The sequence below is a fragment of the Bubalus kerabau genome, chromosome 1 (genome assembly GCF_029407905.1).
Source record: "Bubalus kerabau isolate K-KA32 ecotype Philippines breed swamp buffalo chromosome 1, PCC_UOA_SB_1v2, whole genome shotgun sequence".
NCBI classification, from domain to species: domain Eukaryota; kingdom Metazoa; phylum Chordata; class Mammalia; order Artiodactyla; family Bovidae; genus Bubalus; species Bubalus kerabau.
In genome coordinates, this window is record NC_073624.1 from 44,326,379 (window position 1) to 44,348,281 (window position 21,903).

A 21,903-nucleotide genomic window follows, 5' to 3' on the forward strand; every position below is an offset into this window, starting at 1 on the left:
ATGTTCTTTGCATAAAGCTGATATTTAGAGGCCTTAAGAATCTGGCAATCACTTATTTTTATAGCAAACAGGGCTTATAATTTTCTGCATCTACATAAATGATGACTGAAAATGTAGTTAGCAGAAAGGAGACTAGAGAACCAATGAAATTAATATAATAGACTCATTTTTAATACTATATCAAAAGTTAACATATCCTTTTACTTTTAACTTTACCTGCCCAGTGCTTTTAGCTGCTGCTAAGTCACTTCAGTTGTGTCCGACTCTGTGCGACCCCAGAGACGGCAGCCCACCAGGCTCCCCAGTCCCTGGGATTCTCCAGGCAAGAACACTGGAGTGGGTTGCCATTTCCTTCTCTAATGCATGAAAGTGAAAAGTGAAAGTGAAGTCGCTCAGTCGTGTCCGACCCTCAGTGACCCCATGGACTGCAGCCTTCCAGGCTCCTCTGTCCATGGAATTTTCCAGGCAAGAGTACTGGAGTGGGTGCCATTGCCTCTCCAGTGCTTTTAGCTGCTGAAAGATAATTAGTGAGAATTTGTTTTCTCAGTGTTCAATTTCAATCAAGGTAAGAAAATATGGACACTGGAAGAAAATTAATTTCTTATAGTTTTAGTTGGCTGCAAAGTCCAGTTCTGTGTAGTTAATACTTTTCTATTAGTTTACACTAATATTTGCAAGTGAATAGAAAACATATTTCCTTGTAAAAAAAAGTTTATGTGACATGTATTTATAAGAATGTACGCCCTCAAACTGAACAGAATTAATGTAAAATTTTTCTGAAACTATCATGTTTGTTGCTTTAGGATAAAAGATTACTGAATGGAAGCTTTTGCTTCTTTTTATTTTGGTGATAGTGTGTAAAATATATGAGGAAGTAGGGGTTTTATGGGTAAAAGAGCTTGAAAGTTTTCAACCAGATCACCTATTTGGTTGAAAGCTCAGAGCTGTTCTCAGTTTTATAAAATACTAAATGTCATCTGAGCTGGGGAATACAAAAGTCCAAAAGAGAAGAGTAGTTTAATAAAAAGAATGATGGAGAACAAGTTCTCAGTAAGAGAGTGGTTCTCAGTGGGAACCACCTTGCAGCATTTGTGATGGGGTAGTTCCTCATTGTCTGAGCCTGGCTGATGATTTACAGGAGGTTTAGCATCTCTGCTCCCAACCATTAAATGCTAGTTACCTCTCCTCATAGATGTAATGACCAAAAAGTCCCACACTTTTCAAATATCCCAAGGGTCAGCCTCTAGTTGAGAGTCATTCTTAGAAGGACAGCATTTTCCTCAGAGTGTCATGAACTTATGAATTAATGTATATAGAGTGCTTAGAATAAGGCCAAACACATGATAAATGCTCAGTAATTATGAGCTATTATCACTATTTCAACTCCACAGTGTCTTTAATTTGTTAAGCACTCCATTTAACTATTATTATTACTATTAACTGTTACTATTGGGTGATTAGCTCAAGGATTGTAATCTCACATGGGAGTAATGTCGTCGCTGGTAGGAATACAGAAAGGTGACAGCTAAAACTCAAAGTATGAGACAGTCTGAAAAGCGATGTTCATTCAGCAAAAAGTTAGAGTGAGAAAATCTTGGCTGGGTAAACTATTCTTTAATATATGAGAAAGCTTTGTACCTTTGAATCTTTCATGAGCGCTTAATTGATGTGACAATTTGTTAAGCTGTGGAGGGACATGAATAGGGCCTTTTATTCCCAAAGTATGCTTCTAATTTAGTTACAAAAACCAGGCTTAACATAGGAATGAATTTGAAGCTTCTAGTCTCACACTAGGAACACTAACTTCTAAATTTGTTTTAAGTAAAGTGAACACCTGTTTTTCTTGTAATCAGCATATTTTGTAAGAACTTATCTCATTTGAACTGTTGAACACAAGTATAGCAGAACGTATACTCTCGTGCATAATTTCTTTATAATCTGAACTTTTCCTTAGCTGTATGTTTCTTTGTGTTTAATTCCTGTAAATTGTATAAACATTACAGTAGACATTGCCTAGAAGTTATTGCAGTTGGCACTGATGTGAATGAGCCTTGAAAATAAAATGGCAATTCTAATAAACAACACTTAGGCACTGTTGACTTTAAAAATATTCATAATGTACAAGTTGAGAAGTGAAGGGAAGTAAAATTCGCTCAGTCATGCCTGACTCTTTGCGACCCTACGGACTATACAGTCCATGGAATTCTCTAGGCCAGAATACTGGAGTGGGTAGCCTTTCCCTTCTCCAGGGGATCTTCCCAATCCAGAAATCAAACCCAGGTCTCCCTCATTACAGGCAGATTCTTTACCAACTGAGCCTCTCAAAAGTTGAGAGTTATGTTTTATACAGCGACAATTTTTAGGACTTCAAGCCTGGGAAGCATCATTAAAGATAACCCTGAAGAACTGCTCTGAGGAGGCAAGGGAATGAGCCAAGTTATATAGAAGTTTTGCAACAAAGGGCAGATGGTCTGAACGTCAAAAGATTATTGTTGATTAAAGGAAAACCAGATATCTCAAGGAATTGAGCGCTTTTCCATGTAAGGGAAGATGCAAGAGTCTGGGCTCACTGAAATCATTCCTTTGATATGCACCTCAGCTGTCTGGGGCCAGTATCCTCTGCTTTCACATCCTGACTTTTCTCGGGGTTCACTGTTGGAAGTGGCTGCAATCTGATGGCTGCTAGATAGCAGGTATTCTTTTTTTTTTTTAATTTTATTTTATTTTTAAACTTTACATAATTGTATTAGTTTTGCCAAATATCAAAATGAATCTGCCACAGGTATACATGTGTTCCCCATCCTGAACCCTCCTCCCTCCTCCCTCCCTATACCATCCCTCTGGGTCGTCCCAGTGCACCAGCCCCAAGCATCCAGTATCGTGCATCGAACCTGGACTGGCAACTTGTTTCATACATGATAGCAGGTATTCTTTCCTTCCTGAGTTCCCTCAGGGCTCACCAGTTCGTCTGCAGTTGTGGGTACAATCGCTGATGGCTGTGACATCTTTTGTTTCCTGATACGGCAGGAAATATTCCATTTCTCAGCCCCTTATAACACATACTGTGTCAGTATCATTGTTTAGGACCTTCAGAGGAGGCAATAAAATGCCCTTTCACTATGGCCATCTGAAACACTTGGGGCCAGATGTGTTTTGAAATTAAGTATTCTGACTATAGAAAGTGTAGGGATGGAAAAAATTTCTCTTCTTCCCTTCTAGGCTCTTTGGCTGGTCTAATAATTAAAGTGAAGACAGATTCACAAGTGAAAAACAATTTAATTTCATTTGTAGAAGGGCAGAGAGAGGGATGTGACACCCTCTACCAGGGAATATGCAGCTTTTAAGATTTTCTTTCTTAGGGTTAAAGAAACCCTCTGAAAACAGCAGGCCTGAGTCAAAGCCTATCATCTTTTTCTTAACTTATACGATTCCATCTGTGCATATAAATTGTTTTCCCATCTAAGTGTATTTACTCAACTTCTTTCTGAAAAGAAAAAAACAAAAAAACCTCTGTTTCAGCCGTGGGTATCAGGAATGTTGGGTGAATTGCTTCACGTCTCTGAGGTGCATTTACAAAGGGGAAGGTAATAAATTAGCCCCCATCACTAGTCTCTATGATACCTTGCTTGGAAATGGTGAGGGGGGAGGCGGGTAGGGGAGATCCCCTTTGTATTTATAATTACCATTTCTCAGCAGATGGAGATGGCAGTATTATATCTTGAGGAAGTGGACCTTTTTTTTTTTTCAAGGTATCATACTGCCATCTGCTGGGAAATGGTAATAATAAATACAAAAACCTATACTAACTACAATTTAAATAGTGACTCCCAGAGTTGGATCACTGTCAAAACTCAGTTATTTCAAATAGAGTATAATAATAATTCTTAGTGACAAGTGGCTTAATTCATTTTATTAGAATGAAAATAAGTAGATCCTGCCCGGAAACACTAAATAATATAATCTATTAAAGGAGTCTCTATGCTTGTGCTAAAATTTGTACCTTTGATAAATAATCTCTGTTCACTGTGAACTTCTGTTCATGCAGCCTGGCGTGCTGCATCCATGGGGTCGCAAAGAGTAGGACACAACTGAGCAACTGAACTGAACTCAACTCAACTTCATATCACACAGAGTCAGACTAAACAGGAGAAACTCTCTGGATTGTTTTCTTTAATATCATTCTAGCTATGTAATTTCACGTGTGATGTGAGAAAACAGTAATATTTCTGTAAAACTGAAATTAATAAGTTTTGTTGTTTCCTTATGGATGTGGAAGAAATGGCGATTCATATTGTGTTCAGATACAGTTAAAGGCAATTTTAATTTTTCCTATAGTGATAGAAATTTTATGTATGTCTCCAAAGAGTTCAAAGCAGTTTATGTATGTCTGCTTTATTGGTGGGTGTTTATAACAACTAAGAGGTATACGGTGTTATCCCCATTTAAGACAGGGAAACTGAGGCACAAATATGTTATGTCATTTGTTCAAAGTCAAAAGCCTTGGAAGTGGAGTTGCTACACAGAAAGAAAGTCAAACCAATCAATTATCTGTGTTTAACAAAGACTCACAGAATATTTTTGAGGTGAAATTAATTAAGACAAGATTGGTCAGTTCCTGGTTTTTAAAACATAATGTGACAAATACAGTTTCCAAGGACAAAGTTGACAGCTTAAGTTGTCAAACTATTATAAACTTTACAGTTAAAGATTACCTTTAATAAGCTTTAGGCAAACGTATTTCTCAGCAGTCTTACTTTTTTTTAAACCATCCACCAGTAAACATAATAAAAGCTTGTGCTAAAATTTGTACCTTTGATAAATAATCTCTGTTCACTGTGAACTTCTGTTCATACAGCCTGGCGTGCTGCATCCATGATTGAACAACAAGGGATGAGTCTATACAGTTTTTTTTAAGAACTGCTTTATGGTGATGATTTACATAATCCACCCATTTAAAGAGTGTAATTCAGTGTTTTTTAGTAAATCACACAGTTATGTAGTCATCACCACAGTCAATTCATTACACCAAAAAAAAAAAACCCCCACTTGGTCATGTTTTCTAGCTGGATTCAGTTTGCAAGTATTTTGTTCAAGATTTTTGTGTCTGTATTCATAAAAGACACTGGCCTGGGCTTTTCTTTTCTTCCTCTGGTTTTGGTATCAGAGTAATATTGGCTCTTAGAATGACTTGAAAAAGTCCCCTCCCCTCCCCCCTGTCCTTTTTTTTTTTTTTTTTTTTTTAAGTCTTTGTCCAGCTTGCTTCTGCTGTTGCTGCTAAGTTGTTTCAGTTGTGTCCAACTCTGTGCGACCCCATAGATGGCAGCCCACCAGGCTCTCCCGTCCCTGGGATTCTCCAGGCAAGAATACTGGAATGGGTTGCCATTTCCTTCTCCAATGCATGAAAGTGAAAAGTGAAAGTGAAGTCCCTCAGTCGTGTCCGACTCTTTGTGACCCTATGGACCATAGCCCGCCAGGCTCCTCAGGAATGGGATTCTCCGGGCAAGAATACTGGAATGAGTTGCTATGACCTCCTCCAGGGGATCATCCCAATCCAGGGATTGAACCCGTCTCTTATGTCTCCTGCATTGACAGGCAGGTTCTTTACCACACCTGGGAAGCCCTTACTATGTATCCCATTACAAAAATCACACCAGTCATTCAGGTGTCAAATTGAGAGTCAGATGACCAGGATAAAGACTTTATGGAAATTAATAACTCATAGAACAGCTTTTATTTCTTTCCTGTGAAAGTCCTAATATTAACAAGCAAATTCCGGTATCTTTTCTTTTGTTCCTTCACAAAAGAATTTATCAGTACTTGATACATGTTAATGTGTTTATTTAAAAGTAAACACTCAGTGAAATTAAAAATAATTTCTATGGGATGGGACTTCCCTGGTAGTCCAGTGGTTAAGGCTCTGTGCTTCTACTGAGGGTACACAGGTTCAATCCCTAGTCAGGGAACTAAGGTCCTGCATGCCGTGTGGCCAAAAAATTACTCACTCAGGTTTTCTGGCAAAACAACCAGCCCTACTACACAAAATAAAATCTTCAGTTTCAGATAGAAGATAGAGATTGTAGGAAGAGAAATAAAGCAAATGTTCTTAGTCATTGTAGATTATATATTATTTATATATAATTATAGAAGACTATAATACTTAACTCAGCAAGTCTGTCTTGAATAAGTTCTTCACAAATGGAGATTAAAATATACAATTAAAATGAATAGTAATTTTAAACTTTAAAGTGCCTTGCATTTAATAATTCAAAGCACAATGTATTTTAAATAGTTTAAACTCTGCTCTCTGAAATTCAAATACAGTTTAGTACTTCAAGCCTCAATAGTACTTCAAGCCTCAATAGCTGAGTGAAAATGTAATGCCAGAGTTATACAAAATTATCCACAGTTTAGTTATCTTTTTTTTGGAGGAGGGCAGAGCAGCCTTAATTGTCCAGAAAAAATATACACACACACACATATACGTGTGTGTGTATAAAATTTGGATATCATTCCCTATTCAAAAGATTCCACCAGAAATATATTAAGTGTAGAAATTAGTACTGTATGTGGAGCATATATATATGACAGAGACACTATTCTATTTGATGTTTTCTGGAGGTGCTATTATGAAGAAACTGATAGATTTATAATTGAGACTTAGAAAATATTTACATTAAATGAGAATTAGCAAAGTCCAGGGTTGGAAACTCTCCTAAAGGCATTATCTCAATCATCATAATACTGCTGCCTCTAAAACAAACCTGAGACATATTCAGTACATTTTGTTTTGGTCCAGTTTTTAGTTTATCCAAAAGCTTTTTTTAATTTAATTTTATTTTTTAACTTTACAATATTGTATTGGTTTTGCCATACGTCAACATGAATCCGCCACAGGTATACATGTGTTCCCCATCCTGAACCCTCCTCCCTCCTCCCTCCCTGTACCATCCCTCTGGGTCGTCCCAGTGCACCAGCCCCAATAAAAAGCTTTCTGAAATCAGCTTTTCGTATTGTATTCTTGTATACTAGTCAAATAATGACTTAGACTGTTCAGGAAAAATTCACTTAGTTTTCAAGAGAAAGAGAGGAAAAAAAAAAAAAAAAACTCCTGAAACAATCCATTTCATTGAGATTGTGTACAATACCTACATAGACTATTTAGGAGATTTTCTGTCTCTTTTATCATCAAAAATTCAAATGTCTTGACTTTTCATCAAATACCATATGGATTTTCATTTGAAATTATTGCTTAGTAGTCTGACTAAATCAGTTCATCTTCAGCTATATACAAATACAATCTCTTGTATCTAATGAAACCCAGCTAAGAGGATTTGTATTCAAATATATCCTAACTCTGAGATGAGTTATTTTTGCATATACAAATACAAATTTGTAAAATAAATGTGTTTGTCATGTAGAACCATATAAGTATGGGAACTGGACCACAGTTACCCAAATGTTAACAAGCTCTAACGTTATAATTGTGGTTGTGGTTTTTTAGTCACCAAGTGGTGTCCAATTCTTTGTGATGCCATGGACTGTAGCCCACCAGGCTCCTCTGTCCACGGGATTTCCCAGACAAGAATACTGGAATGGGTTGCCATTTCCTTCTCGAGGGGATCTTCCTGACCCAGGAATAGAACCCGTATCTCCTGCACTGGCAGGTGGATTCTTTACCACTGAGTCACCAGGGAAGCCCAGCATTATAATACCTTGATGTTTAAGTTCACTGTCTTACTGAATCACCCAAATGTCCCTAGGAGACAAGGATTGTTATGCTCATTTTATAGATTATCAAACTGAAGCTTATCCAGATTTACTTGTGTATAAGTCATACACTCCAGTACTCTTGCCTGGAGAATCCCATGGACAGAGGAGCCTGGTGGGCTGCAGTCCGTGGGGTCGCTCAGAGTCAGACACGACTGAGCGACTTCACTTTCACTTTTCACTTTCATGCACTGGAGAATGAAATGGCAACCCACTCCAGTGTTCTTGCCTGGAGAATCCCGGGGACAGGGGAGCCTGGTGGGCTGCCGTCTACGGGGTCGCAGAGTTGGGCATGACTGAAGTGACGAAGCAGCAGCAAGGCATAAGAATTTGGACAGGTAAATATACAGAGCATAATTCTTTTGGAATGATGTACCTTTTGATTGACTGACCTACCAGAACTGAAATAAAAAAACACACTCCAATTCAATTTGTAGTAATGGGAATATCGTCTCTTCTGCATTTTTAAAATGTATATGTGTCCAAATGTGAATGGGTCAAGTTCATCACTGGCATTGCCTTGAAGTCACTCAAAGACTTTCTTTTACCGTTGCAGGTAGAACGGGAAAAGGCCATTCTTCTGGCCAATCTCCAGGAGTCACAGACACAGCTGGAACACACCAAGGGGGCACTGACGGAACAGCACGAACGGGTGCACCGGCTCACGGAGCATGTTAATGCCATGAGGGGCCTACAGAGCAGCAAGGAGCTCAAGGAGCTAGATGGGGAAAAGGGCCGGGACTCAGGGGAGGAGGCCCATGACTATGAGGTGGACATCAATGGCTTAGAGATCCTTGAATGCAAATACAGGGTGGCAGTAACTGAGGTGATCGATTTGAAAGCTGAAATTAAGGCCTTAAAGGAGAAATATAATAAATCTATAGAAAACTATACTGAAGAGAAGGCCAAGTATGAGAGTAAGATCCAAATGTATGATGAGCAGGTTACAAGCCTTGAGAAGACCACCAAGGAGAGTGGAGAGAAGATGGCCCACATAGAGAATGAGTTGCAAAAGATGACCAGCATAGCCAATGAAAATCACAATACCCTTAATACAGCCCAGGATGAATTGGTGACATTTAGTGAGGAGCTTGCTCAGCTTTATCATCATGTATGTCTGTGTAATAATGAAACCCCTAACAGGGTCATGTTGGACTACTACAGGCAAAGTAGAGTCACCCGTAGCGGCAGCCTGAAAGGCCCCGATGATCCCAGGGGACTTTTGTCTCCACGGTTGGTCAGGCGGGGTGTGTCATCCCCGGTAGAAACAAGGACCTCACCTGAACCAGTTTCAAAAGAAAACACAGAGGCCAGCAAAGAACCAAGTCCAACTAAGACCCCCACCATCTCTCCTGTTATTACTGCCCCACCATCATCTCCAGTATTAGATACAAGTGACATTCGCAAAGAGCCAATGAATATCTACAACCTTAATGCCATAATCCGGGACCAAATCAAACATCTGCAGAAAGCTGTGGACCGGTCCTTGCAACTGTCTCGTCAAAGAGCTGCAGCACGGGAGCTGGCCCCTATGATCGATAAAGACAAGGAAGCCCTAATGGAAGAGATCCTCAAGCTCAAGTCCCTGCTGAGCACCAAACGGGAGCAGATCGCCACACTGAGAGCGGTGCTGAAAGCCAACAAACAGGTGATCTCATTCTACTGATGAGCTATGCTAGCCAACACTTTAGTTTATGCCTAAATGTTTTTAGTGTCCACTACCATCAGGATGGGAGAAGGAAATGGCAACCCACTCCTGTATTCTTGCCTGGGGAATTCCATGGACAGAAGAGCCTGGAGGGCTACAGTCCATGGGGTCACAAAGAGTCGGACATGACTAAGTGACTAACACCACTATTACCACCATCAGGATGAGAGTTCAGATTCCTGGTCAGCAGAGAAATAAAATGAACTGTGATCAGAGCCAGGTCAGAACGTAATAGTTTCCTTGAAGTGCGTGAATGGATGAGACAGGAGAGTAGCTATGCCTTACTAAGGTAGAAGTGAGGAATTTAAAGCAGAAACAGAGAAAATCCAGTTGCATATGTAGAAAGGCAGTCCCGGCGGTACTTACCTGGAGCCCAGCAATCATTGAGTGTAGAAAAGGGAGATGGAGGGATGCAGAATAGGCTGGCAAGGCTCTCTGGTAGGCAGTTGGAGCAGAGAGAGAAGCAGAGAGAGAAAATAAATTATGCACTAACTCTGTCAGTGACCACTTATCTGAAATTTAGGTCCACTTGGGATGTTAATTCACCTGAGTCATAGCTTAAACAGTAGAAAAAATTTCCTAACCATAGATCTTGTCCTTAGGGCATAAGCAGGAATGCTACCACATGATTCTACCAACTCCTAGATCTCTTTGATGTCTGTATTTGTGTTTTACCCTCAAACTTTACTTGAGTGACAGTGCTGTGAAACACAGGTGGGAAGATATTTTTAATCTCTGTCTAGTTTCTCTGGAAAGTGAGACTTGACAAACACCTTTGAAAAGGGTGGTGAATAAAGAATATCAATAAAGAGAAGCAACAAAGCATCAAATACCTTCTTGCAAATGTAAGCAATACTAGTGTTGGAAAGTGAAAGTTAATTTCAGATTCAGACGTCCTTTTCCATTTGCATTTAAATGGGTATCTACAGTGAAGCTTTCTACCCTCTTTATCTTCAGTTACCATAAACCTGTTGGTATAATTTGGAGGTCTATAATACAGGTGTTGAAATGTTTAACTGACATAGATGTATAGGTAAGCATGGTTGATCAACCAAGAGAATTTGTCAATAAGCATTCACTAATTGCATCTTTCATGGCAGTTAGTAAGTAGGGATGCAAAAATAAGTGACTAGTAATCTAGTAGAATTTCAATATATGCCTGTAACTGTTTACAAGATAGGACCAATCATCAAGCACTTTAGAGTGGTGTAAACAGTGCTGTAGGAATTAAGAGCAGTACAAAGCATTTCTGGGTGAATTTTAATTTTCACAGTGGTTTGTGGTGCTATTTGCATTATATTAGTGTCACATGCCATATGGCCTCAGTAAATTAAATGTAAACACACTTCTAGCCATGCCTTTAGTTTACATTTTAATAATGTTAGGGCTATTGCTGTGATGCTGTGTGCCATGAATGGCTCAGGTATCTACAGAGGACATCCAGTATATTTAGACATTTTGGAATGTTTATCATTAAGGCTAAGCTAAGAATTCTGTCATAGAGGAAAAAGAGAGAATCCTGTTTTTATTAACATAAGTGTTCTGCATTCTTTATAACTCTTTTCATATATCTTAGGGTTTTTTATAAGCACAGTGTCTTCTGATGAAATAAGTAAATGTTAGGAAAGGACCCTCTGTATACTACTAGGCTATGATGAATGCCAAAGATTCAAAGAAGGCCAGTACATGGTCCCTGCCTTCCAGAAAAGGATTCACAGACTTATGGGGATGTCAGAGTAGAACAGATAATTACAGTTTGATATTAGATATACTGTAATCCAATTTATGGGAACATTGCAAAGACAGTAACTAATGAATCCTACATCTAGATCTCTGTGGCTAGAAGCAAGATTTTTTTATTTAAAAAATAAACTTCAGGAGAATGTGGTAAATGCAGATGTCAGCAAGTCTGCTAATGGGTCTTAGACTTCCTTAATTCCGAAAAAGCTTTATGCAGTCTTGTGGACAAAAATCTACAAACAAAAAATATGTCAGAGTCCTTTGGGAGCATTTTTCACAAATAATAAATGACTTTGTACTTCTATTTCAGATCTTGCTGTACCATCACTTTCTTCTCTTCTCATCTTAGATAACTGACCATGTGGTTCCACATGCTTACAAACTCGTTACATTTACATTTTCACAACTTCACTCTCTGTTCTTAATGATTTTGTGTCTAAATTTTTAAAAAATTTAAACAGCTCCCATTTTCCCCAGGTTGATTTCTGCATTATGGATAACTTTCTGAATCTATAATATTTCTAAAGATTCCACTGAGTTACAGCACTACAGAACATACTGAAGTATTTTATGAGTAACTTCTTTTAATCTAAAGTTAAATTCAATCAAAATTATTGTTATGTTAACAATAAAAATTTTAAAAACAATTAAGTTGTGACTTTAGAATAAAAACATTAACCAACTACATTGCTATCCCAACATTGTTTTAATTTAAAAAAGAATCTATTTATCTCTATAGATGGATTGGCACTTTGTATAAGAAAGTTGAAGCTGAAGCTCTCCACTTGAAGCACGAAAAGAAATGCTAAGAAACTATGGTAGTCTTTCTGGGAAATCCTGTTACTAGTGGGTTTTTTCATTAGTAATGGGCTTTTTTCATTAGCATTGAATATTTTACACACTCTGAAACGCTGTAGTTAGTAGTTTGTAAAAATGGTGTGTTTCTAGTTTGGCTTCAGTATGAATACCATGGAGGCTATACTTCAAACAGGCAGTCCCTAAATGTACATTGATTTCATACATTGATTTAGCCAGCATTTTTTGTTTGTTTTTATTTCGTACTCTGTGTCAGGCTAGTTCTCACTTAGAAACCCTCTTAATTCCAAGAACTTTAAACATGCCCAAATTCAAACAAATATTTTAATTCATTCAATATTGTGGTGCTTGCTTGGGTGGCACATCCAATTTTACATATTTATATATATAGCTGAAGTAGGAAATGGCAACCCACTCTTGCCTAGAGAATTCCATAGACAGAGGAGCCTGGAGGGCTACAGCCCATGAGATCACAAAGAGCTGGACATGACGGAGAAACTGAGCATGCACATGCATATATATATATATGTCTGCTTTTATGAAGATTGTGAAAAAGAATTTGACTGTAATTTATTAAAGAAATTATATACTAAGACGTAGGAAAGAATTGATTCTTTGTTAATTCTTTTCCTTAAATATATAATACAGATTTATATTCTGTCATACTCATGTTATAAATTGCAATGACTTGTGCCTTTTATTCTATTATGTTTCAGATCCACTGCACAGAGATGACACAAGAATATTTGAGTTCTATTGTATTTCATTTGGAAGCTGTGCTTCTTCCCTAACTTCTTGATAAAATCCTTCTTATATAAAGTTTCATTTTGATTCCTTCATATCTGAAAATCCCATATTCTCAATAATTTGCATTAAATATTTACTACACTATTATATATCTTTCCCTTAGTCACTGATAATGACTCTGGCTCACAACTGGCTTCTAGGGCAATTTATCCATATTATAGATTGATATTTATGTTTTGACATAAAAAATTGCCCTATGTCCAAAGTATACATATATGTTTATATGAAATTCAACCTAGACAATTTTACTTTTTATTTATGAAAGAAATAGACCCAGCATGAAGAAATGTGTATGATAGATTTTCCTGATATGAAAATTGTAAGCCCTGTCATTTTTCTGCTTTAGACAGCTGAGGTGGCATTAGCTAATCTCAAGAACAAATATGAAAATGAAAAGGCGATGGTGACTGAAACTATGACAAAACTTAGAAATGAACTGAAGGCTTTGAAAGAAGATGCAGCAACTTTCTCATCCCTGAGAGCAATGTTTGCAACAAGGTAACAGTTTTCTCTTGCAAGGTTAGGTGTGGTACATGGGGATAAGGTGTGGTACATGGCTTCCCTGGTGGCTTAAATGGTAGTGTATGCCTGCGATGTGGAAGACCCAGGTTCGATCCCTGGGTCAGGAAGATCCTCTGGAGAAGGAAATGGCAACCTGCTCCAGTACCCTTGCCTGGAAAATCCCATGGACGGAGGAGCCTTGTATGCTACAGTCTGTGGGGTCATAAAGAGTCGGACACAGCTGAGCAACTTCACTTTCCTTCATGGGGATAAGACTTTAAAATGTATGCGTTCATCTTCCTGCATCATGAGTGTTCTTTAGTGTGTCATCTAAAAGGGCAAAGTGTAAAGAAAATACACGAGATTCCACTCTGCTGCTGCTGCTAAGTCACTTCAGTCGTGTCCAACTCTGTGTGACCCCATAGATGTCAGCCCACCAGGCTCCCCCGTCTCTGGGATTCTCCAGGCAAGAACACTGGAGTGGGCTGCCATTTCCTTCTCCAGTGCATGAAAGTGAAAAGTGAAAGTGAAATCACTCAGTCATGTCCAACTCTTAGCGACCCCATGGACTGCAGCCCACCAGGCTCCTCTGTCCATGGGATTTTCCAGGCAAGAGTACTGGAGTGGGGTGCCATTGCCTTCTACTCTAACAAATCTAAAATAAAACCTTTTGTGCTGTTTTCCAGAGCCCTCTACTGGACACCCTGGATCAAGCAATTCTTTTACATGAAAGTGTTTTTATTTTATTTTATTATTTTTTGGCCATGCCATGCAGCTTGCAAGACCTTAGTTCCCCAGCCCAGGGTCGAACCCGGGCCCCCATTAGTGGAAGCACAGAGTCTTAACCACTGGCCCTCCAGGGAATTCCCTATACAAATGTTTTTAAGTTAATACAATAGATATTTTTTCTAGAGCCTTCTGTACCCAAAAGAATTAGACCAAGGAAAACAAAACCTCCAATAAGGGGGAAAAACCCACTTCCTGAAATAGCTAAATATTACATTATCACCATTGATATTTATTTTTGTGTACATAAGTGTTTATCATTAGCAAGTATTTGTATGAAAAGATATCTTCATAATGAAGATTAATATTTATCGTATCAGCTAATTACTTAGACTTAATATGTTGTTCTTGTTTAGTTGCTAAGTTGTGTCCAACTCTTTTGCGACCCCGTGGACTGTAGCCTGTCAGACTCCTCTGTCTGTGGGATTTTCCAGGCAAGAATACTGGAGTGGGTTGCCATTTCCTTCTCCAGGGAATCTTCCCATCTGAGGGACTGAATCCATGTCTCTGTATTAGCAGGCAGATTCTTTACCACTGAGCCACCAGGGAAGCCTAGACTTAATATACTGTGAATTAAATTATGATTTCTAAGATGTTATATATCACCAAATTTTTCACACTACCCAACTAATTATTTAGGCAAATGTTAGTTACTACCTCCCCCAACCAGTTTTGTTATAAAGCACCACTGTATTTTATTTTTAGACTTGAAATGATTGTTCAAAAAGTATTGATTCAAAAAAAAAGTATTGATTCGATGGTTTCAGAATCTTGAGTTGTTCAGTATAGTGATGCAATTCCCTTTTTGCTGTCACAATTCAGTGCCAAAACAAAAATAATTCTATATTCTATATGATGCAAATGGTATAAAATTCACAAAGCATAACTATGGTTATGCTTTATTTGCATATTCAATAAATTACTTGCATATAGCTAATATAAATGTAAAAATAAATCCTGGGCCCTGGAATCTGTCCAGCTTCCTTTTTGTATCAGGAGAGAAAAGGCTCAAGCTCATACTTTTTGATCGACTCTTGGAAATGACAATGAGGTGCCTAAGTGCCTAAGAGACCACAAGGGTATAGGAGAACTGAAGGGAACTGACTTCTTGGTCAGAGCACAGAAGAGTTTGCATACTTCTGGCCTCTATGGGGAGGTAGGGACAGGAGAATGGGTTTCATGCATAATGCCTCCCTCTTTGAAAAGGAAATCAAAAAAATTTTAAAGGGACATTTAATGTCTCGATCTCCTTATATAAGAATTATTACCCCAAAATAATGTATTCTCACAGAAATTTGTTTTTTCAGGTTATTAACTGCCTACTCCATTGTATTTTCTTAAATATTGTTATCTAACCAAGTAAAATAAATCCAGGGTCCCAAAAGCCACATGTTATTTTACTAAGCCCTGATTTTTCTTATAATATTCCTACTGTGCTTCTTGACATTCAGTGTTAAAAAATAATGAGACCCACCTGGAGCTCAAATTCTTTCACTACAAAGTCTATTTTTTTTTTAATGCCGTAAGTCTTGTGTTAATTTCAAAGTTTATACATTTGGTAACTCCAGAAAGTCATTAACTATCTTCTGATTTGTGAAGAGTGTTCTTAGTGGGTAAAAAAAACTCAGAAAAAGCTCTGAATAACTGTGTGAATAATTCTTCATTCCAAATGAACATGTGCTCGCTCAGGTATCACTTTTGTTGGAAAAAAGACCACTGAGCTTATCCTCCTGGTGCAGCAGTATCAAACCTGAACAAAGCCAACTATATCTGTATCAAACCCTCTGCAAATCTTGGTCATCTCTGACACTTATTGCTTTATCATTTGGTTGGCAAATCATTGAAAATACTCAGGTTTCTAGTTCAGGCAAATGTGCCATGTTGAAATCAGTAGCAACTATAATCTGAACTCAAAAATATAAATAAACTACATGTTTTCTTTACAAATATTGTTATTCTTTTGTATGCTAAAGGTATAGACTATAAAGTTATTATAACACATCTATGATGCTTTATACATTACCTGAGACTTTACTGTTGGTTTTTTTGCATCATGGAGCAGCCCTCACAATAATTCTGTCTCTGGAGTTTAAGATACCGCCCATTAAGAGTGTCCTTCGTGGGCTGCCGTCTTTGGGGTCGCACAGAGTCGGACACGACTGACGCAACTTAGCAGCAGCAGCAGCAGGACTTCCCTGGCCAGCCCAGTGGTTAACATTCTGTGCTTCCACTGCAGGTGGTACAGATTCAATCCCTAGTTCCCTGGTCAGGGACCTAAGATCCTGCATGCTTCACAGCAAGGCCAAAACAAAACAAAAAGAATGCCCCCATATGTACTTCACTGTATAGATGAACTATCAGTTATTGAATCTGCTCTGTTTCCAACTTTCTACTGTAATAGATTACTTCTATCCCATTACTTCCATTAAAATGGAATTACATCCATTACTTCCAAATCCTAGTAACATTCATTACTTTCAACTGAACCCCAAATTTAATTGCACAAAGATTTTCCCCTGACCACTTTTCTGTTGTGGTTCTAGATGTGATGAATATGTCACACAGTTGGATGAGATGCAGAGACAGTTAGCAGCTGCAGAGGATGAAAAGAAGACTCTAAACACTTTGTTACAAATGGCTATCCAGCAAAAACTCGCCCTGACCCAGCGGCTGGAGGACTTAGAGTTTGACCATGAGCAGTCCCGTCGCAGCAAAGGCAAACTTGGAAAGAGCAAGATCGGCAGCCCTAAAGTAAGTGGGGAGGCATCAGTCACCGTGCCCACCATAGACACTTACCTCCTGCATAGTCAGGGCCCACAGACACCCAACATTCGGGTCAGCAGTGGCACTCAGAGGAAAAGGTATGCATGCAGCGATCTTCATAGTATGGTGCAGTGGCCAGATTTTAGTTAACTGCAAAAATTAATGTGCTCTTATTGTGGAGGATGGAGGAAGGGAAGGAAGAGAAACAGTGGGAGTGGGTGTATAAATGGGCCTTGCCAATGTTGGTTTTTCCAAATTAAAACCTTTTGATCATTGTGTTTATTTGTTTCTGTCCCCCACACCCCATCTCTTGGTTAACCATAATATACTTTTCAAGTGTCTGTTAACATTTTTGCTGTTCCTTGTATGCGTAAATATGCCTCTCCCTTACCTCCAACCTGAAAATTGGTAGATGAAAAGTGGATATTAAGAATGAAGCTATGTTTTATATGGGCGATAATTTGAATGGTAATGGTGCTATTTATCAGCTTCTCTCTAATGAGGCAAGAATATGAATGTGTTCTCTTAGGGGAACTTTTGTTCATATGCCGAAAACTGATGACCGACTAAAAGGAGATGTCTCTATTTCAGTCAAATAGAATGGAATATGTATAGTGTTTTTCTTAAAAGCAGGTTTTTTGTGCTTTTTCTTTTAGTATGTGAATATTGTTTAAAAAAATCACTCATAAGGTTATTAATGGCTTGATTTTATGACCTTTCTCTAGAGTCCTGGATGTTGAATTACTTACCCTGTATTTTTCAATTAATAGTGAAATTTTATTTTAGGAACTTTCAGTTAAGAATCAAACAATATAAATATTTTCTGTTTGTGGTTCAAACTGACTAACTATAATAAATCTCTTTTCCAGTATCCGGTACAATTTCCAAATAGGGTTTTATCCTGGTATGGAAACTAAACATTTAGTGAAAATCTTGATTTACTTGTTAAAAAAATTAAATGCCAATATAAATAATGTTGTCACTGGTGAGGCTTTGAAAGGTAATTAAAGTAAAACTTTTTTGTTTCCTATATGTATTTTCTTGGATCTCCTGCAAGACAATTTTCACCTTCCCTTTGTGATCAGAGCCGTCCCAGGACTTCAGGGGCTTCCTACCTACAGAATTTATTAAGAGTTCCCCCTGATCCCACCTCCACAGAGTCATTTCTTCTGAAGGGCCCCCCTTCCATGAGTGAATTCATCCAAGGGCACCGGCTCAGCAAGGAAAAAAGGTTAACCGTGGCTCCACCAGGTAAACATTTTTTCCTTGGGTGCATGTGATGCAAATGATGAGTTGAATAGACCAACTCTCCCCTTCCTTCCAGCTACTCACACCCACCCATCCACAGAGTCTAACTTTGATGATGATAAATTCCTACTGTTAAAGTAAAAACACCTTTATACTTTGCTTCCGGTTTCCTTCTTTACTCAGCCAGACAGTCATTTCTTAGGCGTCTCCAGGGACTTCTCTTTAGCAGCCAAGGATGAAAAATGAGAGTTGGAAGGAATGGGATAGGTGAAGGGAAACTAGCAGCAGGCACAACGCAAGACACACAGTCCTATTTGCAGTTTGGTAGCTCCTAGCAATTCTGTCTTGGTCAAATTTTGTCATTTTCTTCTGATCATTTTTAACATAATTTCAGTCAAGGGAGCCGTCTTTATAAAAAGCTCTTTGGGCTGATCTCCTTTTGCAGTGACTCAGAATGTCTTCTCAATTATACAAAATATAAAAGTAAAATCCTCTGAGGTTTTGCTCCTCAGGAACATTTAGGTCTTAATATAATGTTCGTATTTGTAAGCCCTTATTGATTTGTGCTTTTCAGCATGCTCACAACTTACTTTAGCTTCACTGTTTTGCATTTTTCTAATATTTTTTGTTTTTTCTCTGAAGGGCCTCATTTGAAAATATGACTTCTGGCAGATAAACATTCTGTTGGGAAATCCCTGCATATTAACTATAGGCCAGAGGCGGTGCACTTGAATTCTGTGAAACAAAATAAGCCCAAAGGCAGCTGTTATTAGCCTATCTAAGAAATGAAAAATTAAAAACTAATTCTAGTTAGTTGTCAACAGTTAGAAATTCAAGAGATTTCACCGGGACAGCTGTATTTCTGGCCTCCCTTGAATGATCCTGGCAGCCTTAAGTCTGCATTCATGCATGTCAGCAACCTGCTGGAGCTATGTAGTAGCTGCTGCTTTTACACAGGGCAAACTGCAGTTTACCACAGGTCCCGTCACTGCCAATTACATATACCCAGCCTGCTGCACTTGTTTCTGTTGTCATCTGGCCCCTAATGTAACCTTTGAGTTTGTCACCTTTGCCACAAAAAAAAAAATTTTTTTTTTAAATTACTTCAATTTTACCTTAATTCCTTTTTGGAAACCTCAGCCTTTGGATCTCTAATACTGTACTTCCCTTATCTGATTCATAAATCAGCCTACTGATTGGGATTAAAAGATATGGTGTGAAAATTTATAGTACAAGTTAAACATTCTAAGAATCTTTGAGGACATAGGTAGTGTGATAAGGAGTTGGAGGAGACTAACAGCCAAAATGTTCACCTAAAATAAAAAGCCAGACTTTCCTGGAGGTTCCTCCTTTCGTGACTCTTTTGCTCTTGTTTTAGACCCCTTTGGAAGCTACCTTGAAGTATCTGTGAGTCCCAAAGTGGTCCTGATTCATCAGGACACCTAAGTTAAATAAAATCCAAAGATCTTATTGTGTTCCAACTGGACCTAGTAGCATTATCTCCTAGAACTTAGAAAAGAAATTCTGTGATTAATAAGTAAATCTATTGTATTTTAATTTTTAAAGTGACATATCAATAATACTAAAATTAATAATAAATATTAATAACAGCTATTTTCGTTTTGTATATGACTACTTGATCCATATTTACATTAATATCTATTTTATATCATAGTCATTACATTGCAGAAACCACTAACAGATATAAATTGTTCTGTTACTATCTAGTCTTATTTTTATTTTTAAAGGTTATATCATAAATTTTGCTTCAGATATTATCATTTCATTAATCACCACTTCCTCTCTTGTTAACCACTGAGATGATTTTCCATTATTTGTTATAAGATGCTGTTAGAAATATCATGCATTCAACTTCTCATCTATTCCATTCTTTTTTTAAGAGTGAGATCACTGGGTTAAAAATGAACATCTTTAAGTTTTTTGCTCTATTTTGATGTTCTGATGTGATGTCCAAAAGGGCATATCAATGTACTGAAAGTCTTACATTTCCCCCATTTTCACACATTCTGAATCTTTCTGCTACTGCTAGTCAGAATACATGAATGAGAATACTATTATGTGACCTAAAATTCTTTAGTTTTGAATAATGAGAAAATGCCATAGACCTTAGAAATGATTGCTATATACAAGATGAGATATAAATAATGTGGATTTCAGAATCATCACTAGGCCAGAAAAGCATTTTAATTACAACTTAGCACATTGATAAAACTTATATTTTAACCATTTATTTGAAGTTAAAGTAATAAAAGTATGAAGGAAGTAAATCTGTTATTATAGCCTGAAGATTTTTCAATCTTATATCATGGAACCAACCAGATTAGTCCTTAATAAATTCTTAGATCAACCCAGCAACATTTTCTAAAAGGTTCTGTTTAAATAAATAGAAACTGATTAGCCGTGCACACCAAACTCTACCTTCTAAAAATATTTGCATTGTTGACAATATATATTTTTGCTAGACTAAACTATATTAGATAATGTTTCATTAAGCTGAGGGAGGGGAAGTGTGCCATTTATATCCAATCCTATGTTCTATGCAAGAATATCTTAAACCCATGGCAAGTAATAGGTTTTATGAGTATTTTTTATTCTTGAGTTTAATATAAGTTATTGATTATTATAGATTTACTTGCTGGTAACAATCTATTCATCATTTTAAAAGAACGATTTCCTGTTAATTTATCAGAATTTTTTGATAGTCATTGTTTTCTAAAATGTGTTTTTAATGTTTTCTACAATGTATTTTTTAGTTTATTTTTTAGGTGATTTTAATTATTCTAGTAAGTCTATAAACAGATTGTTTCTATTGAGAATCATTGAAGAAATTAAATCAATGTAAATGGTATTAGTCTAATTTGTTTTGGATTCTTTGGTTGAGGATTTGCAAGACATATAAATCTAATGTAAATTTTAAAATAAAACATAGAATTATTATTTACCATATATAGAATATTTACAAATATATTTCACTTCTATGATATGGTTAGCAGAAAACCCCATCTTCTTCAAGGCACAATTTCTCAATTTCTGGAAAATCAGTTCTAGAATAGGGCATTAATTTTCAAAATTAGTAGACTGTTTTGTGCTAATTTATTAGTACATTGTTCTGATTGATTTCTAATATTAGTAAAACTTTGTGGAGGAAAATTCTGGCTATGGCTCAGCCTCTGCTACCTCAGATCTAGAAATTCCAGAGTTTCTGGCCATGACTTACTGACTTTCTTTCTCCTGAATTATCCTTATTCAGCATAAAAACTTCAACATCCGCCCCTCATATAGCTTTGAAGAACTTGAATCAAAGGGTTCCCTTCTGATATCAACAAGTTTGCAATCAGACAGCAGATAGTATATCTGCATAATATTAGTGGTTATTTTGTAGCCAACCTTTCATCTCAATGCCTTCACTGCTGCTGCTAAGTCGCTTCAGTCGTGTCCAACTCTGTGCGACCCCATTGACGGAAGCCCACCAGGCTCCCCCGTCCCTGGGATTCTCCAGGCAAGAACGCTAGAGTGGGTTTCCATTTCCTTCTCCAATGCATGAAAGTGAAAAGTGAAAGGGAAGTCGCTCAGTTGTGTCCAACTCTTAGCGACCTCATGGACTACAGCCTACCAGGCTCCTCCATCCATGGGATTTTCCAGGCAAGAGTACTGGAGTGGGGTGCCAATGCCTTTACTACCTAGGTCTATATAATTAATAGAAACTTACAATTTAATCAATAATTAAAATCAATCTACCAGAGTAT

At 37.5% G+C, this 21,903-nt stretch overlaps 1 protein-coding gene across 4 annotated transcripts in view; it reads left to right on the plus strand.

Moving 5' to 3' along the window:
- Positions 1 to 21,903, plus strand: part of BICD1 (BICD cargo adaptor 1) — a 246,143-nt gene that overhangs the window by 195,243 nt on the left and 28,997 nt on the right. For 2 of the 4 annotated variants that reach the window (XM_055573639.1, XM_055573650.1), the window contains exons 5-8: positions 8,324 to 9,415; positions 13,185 to 13,336; positions 16,669 to 16,986; positions 17,946 to 18,139. In XM_055573639.1, coding sequence (XP_055429614.1) covers positions 8,324 to 9,415; positions 13,185 to 13,336; positions 16,669 to 16,986; positions 17,946 to 18,139 — 1,756 coding nt within the window. The remainder of the gene's footprint in view (positions 1 to 8,323; positions 9,416 to 13,184; positions 13,337 to 16,668; positions 16,987 to 17,945; positions 18,140 to 21,903) is intronic. The other 2 variants (XM_055573579.1, XM_055573588.1) reach the window with 1 other exon arrangement.